Below are 17751 nucleotides of genomic sequence, written 5' to 3'. Positions count from 1 at the left end.
ACACACACACACACACACACACACACACACACACACACACACACACAATTTCAAAATGAAGATGGAGGGAGGCTATCTCTCTTTGTCCTACGGGCTTCACAAGGCACATCCTCTGTTCCAACTAAAAAGCCTCAGTTTGTCCATGTCAGCTAACAGTCTTCTTACACGGTTACAGTTTTCCGCACCTCGGCTCTTGCTCTGCTCTCATATATGAAAAAGAACAAACCCAGAAACAGCAATCTGGAAACGTATTACTGCCAACAATTACTGACATGAGAAAACCGAGGACTACACACAGCACAGAAGAACCGAATAGGAGAAGCAGCTGTGGTAGCTAAATGGAACAACACATTTTCAGTCATCCATCTCACACGCAACTTATGGAACAGACAGACTTCTATCTTATCAACATAGCTACTTACAAACAGTGGCAAAACACAGGTGACATACACTTAATAATGTGGCTGAACGCATCCTGTGTAGGCACACACGAGGAAATGAAGCTTCTGCTGTTGCTCTGCTTATGCGTTGCTTTCGCTATGTCGGCTGGGGAGACGTTTTGTAAGCCTGACCTAAACCTGCTCCACTCAGAAATTGAGATAAACATATAAACATGGCTTCCTATAGCACTCTGCAAAGGGCATATGGGAGTTTAGACAAGGTTTGGACTTACTAAGGAGTACAGTATGAGCTGGTAACTCTATACCCACAATGGAGCCCCTGGCTGGGGACAAGCCCCCTCTTCAAACAGGCTGTTTGATGCTGATGACAGGGTAGTGACGGCTAGGTTTTGGCCCGCCCTTGGGCTCTGTCTTCTCTTTCATTGGAAAAGAACCCCTGGGCAGGATCAACAATGGGTTTTCATCTATTCTCTTTAACAGGAGCATCACCACTACACTAATGTTAGTTCATCGTTTACTGTTTTGATGTACCTTCCCCCCTTAATAAACTATACATCTCCGAAGTAATAGTTTGTTTGTCTATTAAAATAATCAATTATCTGTATCAACTATAAATACTGTTGGGAATGAAGATTTTTTCATGATCAGCAGTAAGGCACTGAAACTTGGTGTGAATGTTAAAGTGAAGCTGCACTAGAGCACCACTGTTGAGCAAGGTTATTACAGCTTCTCTTCCATCTCCTACAGCCCCCCAGAATGCCAGCTTGGCTCCCCCGACAACCCCCCTCCTCTCACGCGCTGAGAGGTCAAATGTCAGAGGTCCCCCGTCTAATTGTGATGATAATGTCACTCAGGCTGCAGGGAGTGGGTTGGGGCTTCTCTGCAGGAGAGAATGTCTTTAGAAGGTAGAATTGGTGGAGAGGAGGAGAGAGTGGTCTGGTCCAGCAAGAATGTCATGTCATATTTCCTGTAATCCCTCGTCCCTTGCTATGAAAACACTGGACTCGCTCTGAATGCACGATCCCTGTTGTCCTAGCAACCTCACAGACGAACAAGCAAGTCTGACACCCGACTCAACACCCCCCCCCCCCACACTTTTGGTCACCATGGCTATTTGTCATGGCTTGGCTGGGTTTATTTAGAGGCAAATTAACTATGTCTGGAATCTAGGGTGTCACTAAAAAATGAAACACAAATGTGGCACAAAGAGGGCTTTGAAAGTGCCAGGGAAGAAAGTTGCTTATAGAGCTGAAAAGTACAACACAGACTGACAGTCAAATTCTTCTGGAGCCACTCTGTATTGCGGGCATTCGACTGCTCATGAAAGCCAAAGAGCTACAGTCTTAACGCGCTGTTGTTCTAGGCAGACCATCGTGACTCTGTGCAGACAGAGAATAATTTAAAACTCATTCCAGAAAGTATTGTTCGTTCAAGTGCATGTTGGTGTTGCACTACGGAGACTGAAATACTGGATATTTGGAATAAAGTGTGTTTAACTATGAGAATAAAGTGCATTTGTGTCTGTCTTAGTGTATATGTGTGCATGTGTGTAAGAATGACGATAGTAGTTGTGTCTGATAAATAATTTGTCCTCTCCTACAAATGCACACTGAACTGAGCAGCCAAAACACACAGTCTTTTGTCTAGGTCTGACTCATAGCCAACATGCTGCTCCCATAACACACAAATCAGAGTGCTATCAGTGCGGACACTGTCAGAGACATGCAACTTTGTCCTGGTGCACCTGAGAGTCTCCTTATCAGGCTCTTTACAACCTTGGGGATTCCATTACATCCGGGAACAGCAAGGCAGGAACCATGCCTTCGCCTAGGCCCAGCCTTATTGGTGGCGGATGTGGAAGGCAGGTGCTAGCTGCTGTTGCGCAATGAGTCATATATAGTGAGTGTCGACTTCTGACCTTTGAGGAACAGAATGGAGCAGATGAGGAGAAGATCTTTGAGTACACTGGAGGAATGGCCAGAATGGGTAATCTCCCTGTGTCAACACATACGAGGACTTTTGCCAGCTGCAGCCCCGGCACCGTGCATCTGTCCACATATGTCAGTGAACCTCTGGGTGTCTGGCATCTAAATCTCCTGCCAGACTTTAAGCCAAAACAACTGTACTGTTTTACTCATGGGAAATTCCCAGTACCCATAACCACACACACTCACACACACACAGAAACACTCACACACATTGACCATGTCACAACACTCAAGAGATGTGGTCATCGTTCACAAACGCATGCATTAACAGTTCCTCTTAACAAAGTTTAAAGACTGACACGAAGGCACCACTGCAACAATGCAAACACATGCAACAATCACTACACACCCAAACACAAAGAAAAGAAACTTACAACCAGCCTCAGCCTCTGAGGAAGGGTAGTATCGTGAACCCATAAAAGAGAAGATACACAGAGAAAGTAATAAAAGAAAGAAGAAAGACAATGGCAATTGTTAAACATTTAATGAGTTTGAAGTGCAAATTACCCTCAAACACATTTCTTTAATATGAAATAAGATGTTACAGCAGTGCACTGTGATTTCTGAGTTTGATTTATGCAAGTGAGTTCTGTCACCTTTATGTGTGTAACACAATGCCAGTTTTCCTGCCTTCTGGGTCACTGAAGCAGGGTAACCTGAGCTCATCCTCTCCTATACAATAGCAGCTACTCTGCCAGAGGTCAGAAGGTGACTCACCTGTGAACAAAGAGGCTGTAATCTCTGACACGGTTCATACACACAGTCATGCTCCACAAAGCAACAAGTAGAAAGGAGTCTTCCTATCTCAGAGGGCATTTCCTAAAACTAATGGAGAGGAAGAGCAACAACAACAGAACCACCATCTTTTGACTTTGGGCAAGATTTCAACACATATTTTGCATGAAAAGAGCTAATCAAAATTTTAAGATTTCATTTGAGTCTAAGGCTGCTAAAACACAATATTAGGATCTTTGGGAAACAGTGTCTCCTTCCTTCTCTCAACACAGACGTCTTTCCCTCACCCCCGCCTTTCTACGAGCAAGCAGGAACCAGATCTACTCCTTAATGCGAGTCTATACTGACACCACACTGCCAACAGGATCCCATCCACATCCCCCCCCTCCTTCCAACAGCCTCCTCTGCTCTGCTCTCCCCAGCTTGGCTCTCCCTTTCTCAGCAAAGAGCCAGATTGGGGGTTGGGGAGTGTTTTGTGGCCCAAATAAAAGAGCTAAAGTAGTCAGAACTCCTTTGTATGAAAGTGCTGGGGGGGGAGCAGTGACCCAAACAGCTAGTCTTTCAGGCCTGGGCTTACATGGACCAACAGGCCTGGGCTGTAGCCTGGCAACAGTAACCCATGGTGAGAGAGACCAGAGTGAGAAAAAGGGGGTGTTGGGAGACAGGGTTTCGTAAGGACAGTTGGGGCACTTCAGAGGACCGATCCCCTTCATATGCAGGTAGCACTGAGCGCCGTGCGGCACCAATTCAGTCCGGTAATTAAGTATGATCATGTCTAAAAGGATGCGTGTTTCACAGTTTAAAGTGCAAAGTTTGTTCCAACAATTGTGCTTTGACACACAATGGAGGTATTGAAATCTCCAGAAGGAGGTTTCCAGAGCCCCCCCCCCCCCCCCCCACCCCCAGAGCATGAATATTAAACATGTGAATATAAGGACATTTAACTTTCTCTTGAGAAAAAGCAGTAATGAATCCGACTAGAAAGCTAGGAAGGCTGCCAGTGCGTCCTTCTCACCTCTGATTCAAATTCACATGTATACGACCATAAATCCAGAAATGTCTGGCATTTGCCTGGCAGTGGGGACTGCACAGATCTTCTGCACCAAGTGAATAAAAAAATGTACCCTTGTTGTTAAGTCCTCTTTAATGCTGCTATGAAAAGGACCCAATGAGAGATGGTAGTTTTTTTTCCAAACTTTTTGTCTGTACACTCTCCGAACCAATTTGCCTCAAGTGTCAACAGATTTTTGGAAGACTACTCCTTGAAATTTTTCAAATAGCAACGCATTTGCCCATAACCACATTGCATGAATCCCAGGGTCGAGGTCTTTCAAAGCATTCTCCACTGAACTCAACCACAAAAGCCCCACCCAACCACCTAAACTGAACCAGATTCCATTAAACTTTGAAAGTGAAATTTAAAAAAGGACCCCATCCTCAACCTAACATGAAAGTTCAACTTCAATGCCTTGTCCAATGCTTCTCATGTTAGCCTTAACAGTAAAAACATGACGTGACAAATATGATCTTAGAACGTCTAATAGCCTGTATTGCTATTCATTTCACAGCAAACATTTGCTGCACAATTAAAGTGGATTAAACAGAACTATAACTGATCAACCACACTCCAATTTAACAATGGTGACTGAAAGAATGAAATTGTTTACGTTGCACTGGCAAAGGCTGTTAAAGAAAAAGATAACAGCCAGAAACTGCTGTCACCCAACGAAGTACTAGTTAAAGAAGACTGGTGGCCAGTCATACATAATAATGTAGGACGTTTGTCTTATATCCATGTGGCAAGGTATTTAAGTCCCAAAACCTTCAATATAGAGAAGGTAAACATTGAAATCAAGATGCCAGTGGAAAATGTGCTTAGTGGAAAAGTGAAAGCCTTTTCCTGAATCATTTAATGATGGACCCATCCCTTCCTCTTCTGAAGGGGAGGGAGAGACTGGGGAAATTTTGCTGGCGGGCCTCAGTTATTCCAATCACGCCTGCCCGAATGTCTCTTCAGAAGTCATCTTCTCACGGAAAAGAACAAACAACCAGGGGATGAGGTTTCAGAGGCAGGCTTATCCCTACAAAAGCATGTGGTTCGGACATACATTGACTCCAAAAAGAAGAAGAATACACAAATTCCAACAAGATGTTCCTGTGCCAACTCACAATAATGCAAAAATATGAAATCAATTAGCACACTGGGTTTGTTTTCTGCAAATGTGTGACGTGAGCGCTCAAACATTGTTTTCTTTTCCACATACAAGTTCCAAGTAGTAAATGATAATACGAGTTTTAGCATATATGGGGAGGGTGAAATAAAATGACTCAAAAGACGAGAAAGTTAAGGAGCATGAAGACCTGGCTGGACCGAGTAAGCTGCTTAAGCTTCTCTGATAAGACAGGATGTGCGTAGCAGGGAGGTCAGAAGGCACAACTTCCTGTGACAGGGCCTGGGAACCACATTTCAGTCTTAAGTCATGACCCAGAGAAAAAATAAAGGACAACAAACCCAAATCTTCCTCCCTATGTTGGCGTAACCTCTTGGTCAGACAGTACTCATCTCCTCATAGATATGACAACTGCTCTCCTTAAGTGATTTCAAACTACTGGGTCTGTAATGCATTAGCTTTCCTGGATAATGACATGACAATGGCTCCATCTGCCTGTCAGGACACCATGAGTGATATGGGCTATATGTCGCCTCAGAAAATTGCAAAGTAATTGCAAATCAAACAAGTCATTCCAAACATCCCATTTCCAATGAGACTAGGCTGACAGTATTGTTGAAGGCATTCCTGAAGGGGCTACCAGGGTGAATGGATGGGAGGTACGGACAATAACCTGAAAGCACCAGAGGGACAGGAGGAATCTTACTAAGCATTCCTTTCTAATCCACCATAAAGATGCCAAAGAAAACACTAGCCCCGAGGTGCTCTGAACTAAGCCAACAATATAACCGGTCTTCTTTGCTACGGTCCGTCAGTAAATATGTGCATTGGCATGCGTGTATATTTCTGCTTCTTATTGAATTGCAGAAATGCATTTATTTTGTAAGTTAACTTGCATTTGCCCCATTTCACATTTGGAAAGGTTGTACCCTCTCCCTTGTGCAAATTTAATTTGTCTTTATTGAAAAGAATGTGTGTCTGTTCTCTTCAAACCAATGAACAGTTCTTGGTATTTTGAAGTTAAATAAAATAGCCATAGGGAAACCTTTTACTAGAGAAACAGCAGTCTGCTCTCTTGCTGGACAGTCTGCTCCCCATCAAAGTCAAAGATGTCCTCTTCATCATATTCTAAGAGGCTGGGAGTTGCCAGGTCATAACAAAACACTCACAATTTATATGCTAACTCTGCTACTGAGGCCAAGGGCAAAGCATTAATAACATAAAGGGGACCACTGTATCCATCCATGGGCCTCACGCAGCGAAGAAGCCACACATTTATTTCCATTCAGCTCAGAGGAAAGAGTTGGACGTAATCTGCGATCTGCCACTGTGTTGAGACACAGAGGCAGAGGATGAGCCGCCAGAGTTGGGACGACACGCAGAGAGAGAAAGAGTGGACCTGGTTGCCATTGCACTGTGAGAGAGGCAACATGTGCTAGAGGGACTGTGAGCTACCGGCTTCATTCCTCCACGAGCTTGTCTCTCACAGTATGGGGGCGGCTGACTGCTCAATGGCAGCACCTGGCCCTATGCTTCCCCTTTGTCAAGATCTGACTTCACTGGATTACCATCACAACATCCACCAGCTGTCCTCTACGCAGCCCACCCCACCCCCCCACTCCCTCGCTTCAACCCAGCCTCCCTCTACCCACACCCTGCCCCCAGTCCGATCCCTCCAGCTGGATCCTCTCTGAATGACACCCTCTCAATCTGCCTAATTATCTCTCCTCCGGCCACGCCGCTGTGGCCCTCGCAAGGCAGCACTTTCTGCTCACAGGGCGGAGCTGAGGGGCCCAAGACTCTTCAACTGGACTTCCTGATTGCTCACCTAGAAGGCCGCACTCTCTGTGACACAATCAACCCTTCACTGTCAAGTTCAAAACTCTGGGCCACAGTAAGATCATAGAAAGGAGACTTATTGGTCACTACTTAAAATGAATTGTTAAGGAGAACAGTGTGTCAGAAAATGTAGATAAAACCTGATATTACAACACAGTATTTTGAATGTAAGCCATGTTGTGTAGTGCTATTTTGAACCTAGCAAAGGCTGGATTGCAGAGCTGACGTTACGGAGCATCTTTATCTCTGGAACAGACAAAATCTCACCTACATGTGCTTATCTGCAGCCCTCAAACAAAGACAACTGGTTGAAGATGGAAGTGTATGCTTTGTGATTGGATGAACATCCAATAGTAATTCAATTACGCAGCAGTTTATAAACAAAAAAATCTAATTGATTTTACACATTGGGTTTATGTTTTTGTGTTTTACTATGCAACTTTTACTTTCTGGTTTGGCAAAAGCCACACTCCCACCAGTGCGTGTGTGAATACAACTGTGTTTGCAGACTCGGACACAAAGGCACATTTCAGTGCAGATTCATATGGTGATGAAGTGCATCAATTTCAATGGTAATCATCTTCATCAAAGACATTCTACCTGCTTTAATTATACCATTTCTCACATGAACCCACGTCTGACATGGATTCTGAGCTGAACACAAGTTGACTCATACCAGATTGCTGTAAATACTGGATTACCCTAACCACCCTATTTACTGATTTACAATTGTAGTTGCACTTCTTTGTTACTGCAATGTTTGTACACTGGAGTTTCAAATTGGCACATGCATGTGCAAAATATTTTGTGTAGCGGTAACTTTTTTTAAAATGTGATCACTTTAGGAATAGTGAATGCAACCAGTCAGTCATTCTACATCATGTTCAACCATTGTTGCAATGAATGCAATCACAAAGAAAGGAATTTATGGCTGACAAACAGTTGCAGTCAATCTCTAATGGAAGTTAGTACCTATGGAATGCTCAACCCACTCAGACTAAAAGCATTGACTGATTTCTACTGAGCAACTGAAAGAGGTGAAATGGGAATCAGTATGTTCACTTGAACAGTTTACCACTGTAATCTCCTATCAGCATCTCTGGCCTGCAACCTCTACTAAGCCAACTGAGGACTATAGCCACCACACTCAGAGGCACATACATGCCTAAGAGGCTAGAGAACCTTTCTTTCATGTTCGAGCTATAGTGCGTTTGTGTTTGCTAACAAGAGAGACGATACATTGGTATCTGGGACAGTAACAATGGTAGCTGCCATACACTCAGTTTTACTGTCACTTGAGAAGATACCCGCCGTAAGAAAAATTAAACAAGCAAGTGTCTGGAGAACAAGCAGGAACAGATGAAGATTCTCTACAAAGAACAGTGTGTGTGGTTCTGTAGAACAGGGGTGATTTCAAGCAAAGTTATTTCCTACTGGTTCTCCGAATTCCTTTCAAATGCCGAAACATGTAGGCCTACTTGTTTGTTTCTGTCTTTCTACTCTGTTTATTGGCTTCATTTTGCCGTGGCCTTTCTTCTCTCCCTCTCTACACCCTGTTCTGATGGTGCCAGGTTACAGGCAGGTATCTGGTAGAAGAAAGGATCTTTTCTGCTGTTTGCAATCTCCTGTTTCTGTGGGCTCCCAGGGGAAGGGGTGGGGTGGCTCCACCACTCACCTCTGTCTAGGACTGGTCTGACCACTCTCATGTGTCCATGCTCTGCTCCACTGCTCTGCCCTGCCTGCCATGGGACTCTTTCTACACTGTGTGGTATGACATTTGATGACCCCTTCTATTGGAAATTATTTCCCTTTGCACTTTAAGTGCTTCATTTTGTTGGCACTGTACCAGCATAGTGGTTACATGTGCCCGACTTTTACACCCCTAACGCATGTACACAGCACAAAAGGATTGAAGGAGCACAAAGGATGAATGAATGGTATCTTCCATAAGAAAACATTGGGGACTAATGTTGAAACTAAGTAAAACATTGAGAGTGTTACTTTTCACGGAAGTGCTATTTCTGTGTGGTGTTGACATGAAATGATTTGCTCAGAAAAACGATGTTGGATATGCTGAGAGAAAAAAAAAAAAAAAAAAGTCTGGCCACATAATTATACATTGACTCACTTAATGACACTCACCCATCTTGGCTCCAGCTAATGATTGAAAAAATGTGGGAGGCAGTTACTTGTTGCACATGCAGTCGAGTTACACATTGTCTAGTGTGCAATGGCGACTACAGGCAGAATAAACACTTTATAGAACTATGTTGCTACTTTCATGTATAGAAGAAGATATATATGTATAATAAAAATTCCCTCACGTTTGCTTGTGAAAAGTGCATTCCTGGTAACGGCTCAACTTTGAACCCTGCAGTATTGTAAAGTCCATGCCAATAAAATAATAAATGTACTGTTTTGGAGGGAAGCAGTCAGCAACCCAGCAGTTTTTGTTCTAGCAATGAAAGTATCTCTTCCACCTAAGACACTCAGGCATGTTTCCTAAGCTAAAGGGTTCTTAAAAAGGACAGATAAACCCCCACCCCCGGGCAAGACACTGTAGGCCATTTAACTTGACTATTGTAAGAGGTTCCTACACAACCCCCCTCACCAATTTGGAAAACAAAAGCCTTATCACTGTCAAAAGATGTGAGAGCTCAAAAATGCCTGAAGCAGGCACCAAACGAAGGCAATTTATCAAAAAAAACGTTTTAAAGCCTTGAAATTTACTCACATAAACAATGAAAAACACAGATCGAAAACTTGACTTGCTATGTGCAGCATAATGACGTGATACATGTCTGACAAAGGTCTTTAACAGGTGCAAAAGATGAGTGTAGCTGCCCAACATGTTGAGGCTTGATGGTGCTCATCTGTGTAGGCCTAATTTAATGTGTCCCATCTTTCACCATTTTTATGTAAATGTTGTAAATTAAAAGCCAACAGGATTTAATGAGAGCAAATTCACTCAATTGTTTAAGTATTAGACTAGATTTATTTTTTTTCCTGAACCTTTGAAGAACCAACTGACAAATAACAGCCTGTCAATTTACAAACAAGTGGTTTGAATGCCTTACAAAAGCTGAGTTTAAGAAGTAATGCGGGAGAAAAGTCAGATCTTTAAATATGTTCCACTTACATGCACCGAGAAGGTGAATCTAAGCATGTCCCTCCATTTTCACAAGGTCTGTATTTATCCACGCAACGGGACCCTGTGGAAATTAGAGAAATGTGTTAGAGAACCAGACAACTGACAAATGAATTCTTGTCATCCACTTCAACCTAAGGGGGAACATGTAACCCTAAGTAACTAATCTCAGCAATACTATCACGAATGTTCCTTTGAAATAGCATGTGATCTTTCTAAACTATATGTGAAGTATTGTGAAGATAGTCAAATTGATGTAACCTCCTTAAATCTTAAAACTCACTGATACAGAATTCAAGCATGTCTTCAGCAGGCCTTTGGCCACTTGTGGCATCTTGCAGACACACGCCTGTTTGTTGTTTACTTTGTCACAAAAAAAAAAAAAAAGCAGATAAACTTTTGTGATCCCTTGATACACGCTGACATGAGATTGTTTCTGCTTGGAAACAAGTTTGTCTAAGAGACGTTAATTTATCATATCTGACAGTCATTGCTCAACCGCTTCCAGGAGGGAAAAATCAGTTGTTTAAAAGGTCTTTGTTTAGAAAGGGAGGGGGTAACTTCGGTGCATCACCCCCTGATTTAGCTTAAACAAATTGTTACCCTGCCCCCTCCCCACATACAATAAATACATTTTTGGAAAGTTGGCTGTTATGTTAGGCATCATTTCACAAGCCCACGCTCCTCAGCCCAACATTTAAAGTGCTGCTGATGTTGGAGCCACTTCTACAATTCGGGTTTTGTTAACTCGGTGGAGCAGCAGCGCTTATAGGAGGCATAGCCCACCACCAGACGTCTCTAACAGACGAAACTAAGAGAGATCAATTATTATTTCTTAAAAAACAACAAAAAAACACTTTCCCCTATACAGAAGTAAGACATTTATACACATACAAAAACAATTGTGTGTATGGTATTTAGAGAAAAACGTCTTCGTTATCTATCACCCTATCTTTTGCGTAACTCAAACTAAAATACAATACAAATAAAAAAGTACAACATCCGTTTTGCACATACAAATGTCTCACGCCATGAGCTCGTTAGCGGTATTCTGCTGATTTGATTTGGATTTGATTTGATTTGATTGTCCAGACATGTCCAGTCTAGCTCTGGATGCATAGCTACGACATTTAATTAATTTGACTTACCTTCACAAATATGAATAAACAATAAAAATGGCAAAATAATCCATGGAATATTCCCTTCCATTTCGGTGAAAAACTTCCAACGTTTCAAGTTGGGCTTTTAGTAGAAATACATCCTTTATAAAGTTCACATAAAAATAAAAGCTCCAAAATCGAGAGGGACTTTTTCATAAAGTCAGCCGGAAAGTGTAGCGTTAGGTCCCAATCCCGTATTATCCTGCGCAGCTCGGCCACGGCTGCTGTGATTCTCGGTTAACCTCCTGAAACTTTTGAAAAACTTTTGCTTCCCGATCTTTCCCAGCGTCTGATATTACTCCGCCTACTCTCCCTCTCTCTCTCTCTCTCTCGCTCTCTCTCTCTCTCTCTCTCTCTCTCTCTCTCTCTCTCTCTCTCTCACACACACACACGAGAGCTTCGTGCAGAGCTTCCAAACATTGAGACTTTTACGTAGCGACACAATAACCCCCATAACACACACACATAGACACACACACAGATGCACAACAAAAAACAGAATAGTTAGAATTATTTCGCTCCCTAAAGAGAATGGAGACAGAAGAATATATTTAGATTTTACACAAAAAATCCCTCCCTGTCTCTTGTTCCATAATCAGCATTCAATCAACAGGGGATTTCTATGTGTTATTTTAGAGCCACGAAGAGCCAACAATTACATAAGTTTGTGAAAAAACATAATAGAACATTTCTGAAGATATTAAGCTGATATAGTTAGCGCAACTACAATCGTACGAGGGCCAAAACACCTCAGAAAACCTGAAAACCCCTAATTTATCTCATATTAATTTATGATTATCTTCAGCAAATCCTGAACCACAGAATGCTTGTTTTGATATAAACACGAGGACTCAGGAGGCTGAGGTACTCATTCACTTTAATGTTAATTCTGGTGGGTGTTATATATGCTGGCAAAAATAACTAATGGAACTGAGGTTGAAGCGTTTTAAATATCAAAATGTAGAATCTCTGCTAATGCATTGACAAAAAGGATAATTACGTATCATTAGTTTTGAGTGTATGAGTAAAAAAACAAATAAGGCTCCTAATTTATGTCTTAAAAGAAGTAGCTTCTGTATTATGGCAGTTGACTCGAGTGTGTCCAGTCCTGTGCAGGCTTACTGGTGTGTTTGTTTGTTTACATTTGATGAATTGCAGATAAGAGAGTGAATTGTGTTTACATGATAGCAGAGAGTGCAGACATTCCTGTTATCCCCACGGCCCATGGTACTGAGTTGCAATCCTGCTGTCTCGGCCTGCACCTCCTCAGCCTATTGCAGTGCACTCATTTTCTCCAGCCGGCGTATAGTGCCTCGGTTGTTCTGCGGCACAGAGCGGAGCCGGTCGCTTACAGAGACAATAGCCTTGATTTGAATCATAAAAGGACTCCGGCATTATGACACAGTTTCTCTCTGCAGGGGAGGGCGGCACACTAATATTCAAGCACACTGCCCCTACACCACCACCGTCTCCCCCTCTCCATCACACTATTCCTGGTCCTGGGCCTTGAATAAATTACAGGAAAGGCCATGAATGTAGCTGGCTGGTTTGGAGTGAAGTTCGTTAGTGCATGTGACGTCATCTATAGGGGTCAGTGAAAAGAGCTTGTTAGGCCTCACAGACACCTGCTTCATTTGGCACCCACCATGTGATGAAAGTTGGGCAGTTTCAATAGCTGGATGCAGCTTTTTGTGCACAATTCCATGATTACTTAGTCCTGTATTCTTCATCAGCACTTGGATACTTCTGCAACTGATTGCAAATCCTCTTTAAAATCTCACCCAATCATGCCATCTGAATGAAGGCTTGCATCCAAGATTATAGTTGCATTTCTGACTGCGCCTCCAGATAAAATTGAAAACTAGATGACAAGGAGGAAGGTGCACTGTGGTTTATTTATATTACAAGTAGGTGCAATAAGCTGTATTTTTGTGTTTTCATCTGGCTGTGAAATGTCTCTTTCACCCTCTGGAGATGTGCACTCGCAGCTCATTCTGGCAGGTGTTGGCAGTATTTTGGCTTCCAGTTGGAGAAGGTCCCAGGGAGATATTTCTCCGTGTGCTCAGGGGCAGACAGTTGTATTTACAGTATGTTGCTATCTAGGCACTCAAAGTCTACAAATGCCCCATTCGCCTTGTTTCTCTAAAAAAAACGGAAAACCTTGATCATTTCATGAAAAACAAAGGCTGACTTCTACATCTCTGATGGTCGAGGCTGTTATCAGTCACATTGTTGTAACAAAACTGCCCAACAATGTATTTAATATCCTATTCAAACAAGATCAGGATTGCATCACATGTGTATCTTCCTGTTTCTCTAAAGAGCACAAAATAACAATTATAATTGTCACTTTAAAAAAGCAATTAAATACAAAGGTGCTTCAGTGCTTCATTCTCCTATTAATGAATTCTCAAACCCCCTGTATGTAATTAAACTTGTTGCATCCAACCTTGAAAGAGTGCTGTTGAAAAATCCACAAGAGTTCCAGTGTTCTTCACTCACAAGCTGAAATGCTTTGTTCGAGAGGATTACAATCTGTGCCGCTTGACTCCAGAAAATAAAGAGCCAATGAGAAAATTCCAGTTTGTCTTCTTTCTCTCTGATCTTATTAGTGGAGGTGGCTGCTCCAGCCCTTCCCTCTGTAAATATGACCTTTCCTTGATTGTTTCAGCAATAAAAGAACAGTGGACTGTGACTTGTGTGAACAACAGCAGACAGCCTCCGGTTTCCCTGTGGAACATTTCGTACGATAGTCTGTAAATTGTAATTTGAATGAATTCCTAATCATTTTACATCTTTGTCTCGTTATCTCTTCTGTCTCTCACCCCCCCCCACCCCTCACACACACACACACACACACACACACACAAACAGAGGATATAAGTCAGTGTTTTGTTTGTATTGGAGAGAAAGTGTGAGAGTGGAAGCCTTGGCGACAAAGTTCTCGCGCAGGACTCAGGGGGAATCTCCAAGCGCACAAACATAGAGGAGACAGGTCAGGATTTATAGCTCTGTGCTCTGTTGGAAATAGAGTGGCTCCCTTTGAACAGTTGTGAGCATTGCTCATAGTTTTTTTTCAATTGCTAACACACTAAAATGACACATAAAAAGCAATTATTGAGACTGACTCCTGCCAAACACCTAAGTGCTGGATTTCCATCAATCAGGATGTAAGCATGATCAAAAGACCACAGGTTGAGTACTTGTTTACAACAGCGATGGAAGCCAACATAGCAGCAAGAATTGAACTGTATTCATGCTTTGTTTTTGTCTCCATAAATGTTTCCAATTTTTATGTACTATAATCTTTTTAGAATACGTTCTGTTCTGAATTTCAGTGAAAAATTTGGAAATTAATTTAGGTATTGACTAATTACAATAAGAGAAATAAATATTTCCATCAGTGTGCAGTCAGTACTTGTCTTGTCTGTTGTGTTTGTCTCTAACATTACTGTAAAATCAAACCCAGACTGTATCATTAGAAAAGTAGAAATGTTAAAAGTGTTTTAGGTTGAGCACAGCAATGTTTCAAATGAGTCGGACCGAATTAACTGCATGTGTGCCACGGTGACAAAATTGTTTTTTTCATAAATTATTAAACATTTTGAATGAAGTGTTTCATTTTGCAAAAGATCTGAAGTGTGCTGCCACTTGTGTGTGTGGTTGTGTGAATTGTGTGTAGTACTTTGACAAACTGAGCCCATTTTTTAGATTGTGCGTAAGCAATCATAAAAGAAACTGGTAATCAGGACATCATAGTGTACACATTTATTGTACAACCTGTCTTTCTAGCACCATCTTTCTGCTTTTGTATACCCAGCTGTACAAAGTACTCTGTAATTCCTTCCATTGAGCATTTGATACCTTGGGATAACAAGCACTATTGTGAAGCACATTGCCAACAGAAAGGCTTTTATTCAGAACTGCATGTGAATGATACTATTCGTTTGCAGTGTCAAGAGGGAAAAGCTGACCAAAGCCGTTTAAGGGAAGACCACCCATGGGTCTGAGGCAAAATGGTATAGACTGTTCTTGACCCAGCCTTGCTTTGGACTCACACAGCAGGGGAGTGTGTCCATACACTGCACGGGTCAGTGACACCAACATAAAATAATGTTTCTATAAAAAATAGTTTCATACTCATGAGCAGCCTGGTAGCTGCGTTGAAGTTAGGCATTAACTTTGAGTGGTTAGGGCCCATTGGTCATAGGCATAGGACCTGAACATCAAAAGGGGTAACCAGTGCCTCACGTCATGGACGCTTGGCGAATCCTCAGGCTTGAATGCTACACAGGGCTTGTCTTGCCAAGAATAGCAGTGGGAATCATAATAGAGTGATCATTTCCTAAACCTTCCAAGTAGTTTCGTTGACTAAACATAACCAAGTAGTTTTGTATAAATTCACAAAGTTAACTACACTGTATGTTTGAAACTGCGACCATGTGTCCCTTTGTGAGTAGTTAGGTTTTATTTTAAATGACATAAGAAAAGCTTGAAATGCTTATACGTGACAAGTGAAATGTTCTTAAAAGTGGCGTGCTATTTATATGCCTTCCCATGAGATCATGTTGCCATGAAAGACAAAGCTCATGGTAGCTGTTTTTCCAACAGTGACGACGTCTTTTTTTGTTTATTACAGTAGAGTGTTAAGTGGATTTACATGTAACGGCCTACACATAGTACAGCGTGGTCAGCCAGTGCCCTCCTTTCATGCTCAGTGGCCTTTCACAGCTAGCACGCTCCATGTGGTAGGGGTGCTAACAGGCAGTGTTTGTGGACACAGTGGACGTGATGACTTTACCACCCAGGCCAGACTGATTTATGTGGGAAAAGCCCTGAGAGCACCCACAGAGAGTGTGGAGAGGATTAGAAGCCCCTCTACAAAACCGGTCATGGCCAATCAGCAGCTGAGACCCCCTACAGACAGACGTCAGGGCCAATTGCAGCGCAGCGTTCAGGTCGGTGATCTGTTTTGTCTCCTTTATGGCTGCTTCATAATTGTATGATCTCTTTATCATTCAGGGGTTGTGGGTAAGCTCTTCAGCTTGAAGTGTAGTGGGCTTCTGAGGTTTGAAGAGATCGTAGGCACACTTCTGATGTTGTCTCAATGTGTGACAATAGCACAAGCAGCCCCAATGAACACATGCACGCAACTCACACACAACAGTGTCCCACAGTGATAAGAGAACTTATCTTTGTTTCTGCTCTGTTGTGGGATGTTTGGATCTAAAGGAACACCTCTGCTTTTCCCAGGAATCCTACACTTTCGGAAACAGCAAAGACATTCCTGTGGTATTTATGTTCATGTAGGTTTTAATCTTCTACATTTTCAATACTAATTGAAAGTAGCGAGGAAGTATTTGGATTTATGCCTTTAAATTTAATGTGAAAAGTTTGCATTTATGTAACTACATTCTTATCTTCTGGTTTTGTCCTAATTGTAACTGTGTTGTCAAGTCAAAAGGTTCTGAATAAACCATTTAAAACATATTGTGCTTTCCTAGTCCCTGATTAATTAATTTCTCGCCAAGCTTACAAAAAACAGAGGTTTGTTCATACTTTCAGTATCCTCTTTCACCGTGATTCTTTTCTTCTTTTCCTTCGACCCACTCTCTGTGACACACACAAACACACACACACACACACACACACACACACACACACACACACACACACACACACACACCTACACACACACACCTTCACACACAGTGACTGAGAGGCTGGGGCTTTTTGCCTAAAGTAAACACATGTGAATGATGGATCTCTTTTTGGATTGTGGGAAAACGTGTTTGATTTTCACACAAGCTCTCTAAATGGCCATTAAATCCTGTATGTGTACACATGACTTGTCTCTGCAGGGGACAGGGTCAGATAGAAGGAAGGAAATTGATTTTTTAGCTATGGGAATCTTTTCCCGTCTCACTGTCCCGTGTGTCTTGCTAAATTGTTGCCCCAGAAGACAGTGGGACAAGACACAGAGATCTTATGGAATTTAATACCTTTCTCTCCAAGATCAGGGTCCTCTGTCACTAATCAAGATGGAATAGTTGTGGTCTCTTCCATTTGAGGTATAAATCTACAGAGGGGTGGACAGTGGACTGAGACTCAGTGGAAGGTCTGGAGGCATTTGCATCTACAGAGCAGTGAGAATGGAGGGCAGAGAGTGCAAAGGCATCTCTGTGCGGGAATGTATTGCAGACCAGGCTGAAGACTGGCCAGCTGGAGGAATTCAGAATGCTATGACTCTGTTTCCGTGTGAAATAGCTACTTAAGACCACTGTGAACAGCTGCCGGACAGTGCCCCCC

General features: G+C 42.3%; 1 protein-coding gene across 2 annotated transcripts in view; it reads right to left on the bottom strand.

The window, feature by feature from the left end:
* The window catches only part of notch3 (notch receptor 3), a 28674-nt gene extending 16963 nt beyond the window's left edge, over window positions 1-11711 (bottom strand). The window contains exons 1-2 of one of the 2 annotated variants that reach the window (XM_031867689.1): window positions 11431-11711; window positions 10274-10346 (exon numbers count right to left, since the gene is read on the bottom strand). In XM_031867689.1, coding sequence (XP_031723549.1) covers window positions 10274-10346; window positions 11431-11491 — 134 coding nt within the window. In that variant the 5' untranslated portion in view covers window positions 11492-11711. The remainder of the gene's footprint in view (window positions 1-10273; window positions 10347-11430) is intronic. The other variant, XM_031867690.1, reaches the window with a different exon arrangement.
* Between the last annotated feature and the right edge of the window lie 6040 nt (window positions 11712-17751).

The sequence above is a fragment of the Anarrhichthys ocellatus genome, unplaced genomic scaffold (assembly GCF_004355925.1).
Source record: "Anarrhichthys ocellatus isolate YVR2014 unplaced genomic scaffold, GSC_Weel_1.0 scaffold40, whole genome shotgun sequence".
Lineage (NCBI taxonomy): Eukaryota > Metazoa > Chordata > Actinopteri > Perciformes > Anarhichadidae > Anarrhichthys > Anarrhichthys ocellatus.
The sequence above is the reverse complement of the archived record's forward strand: the minus strand, read 5'-3'. Positions and strand labels throughout refer to the sequence as shown.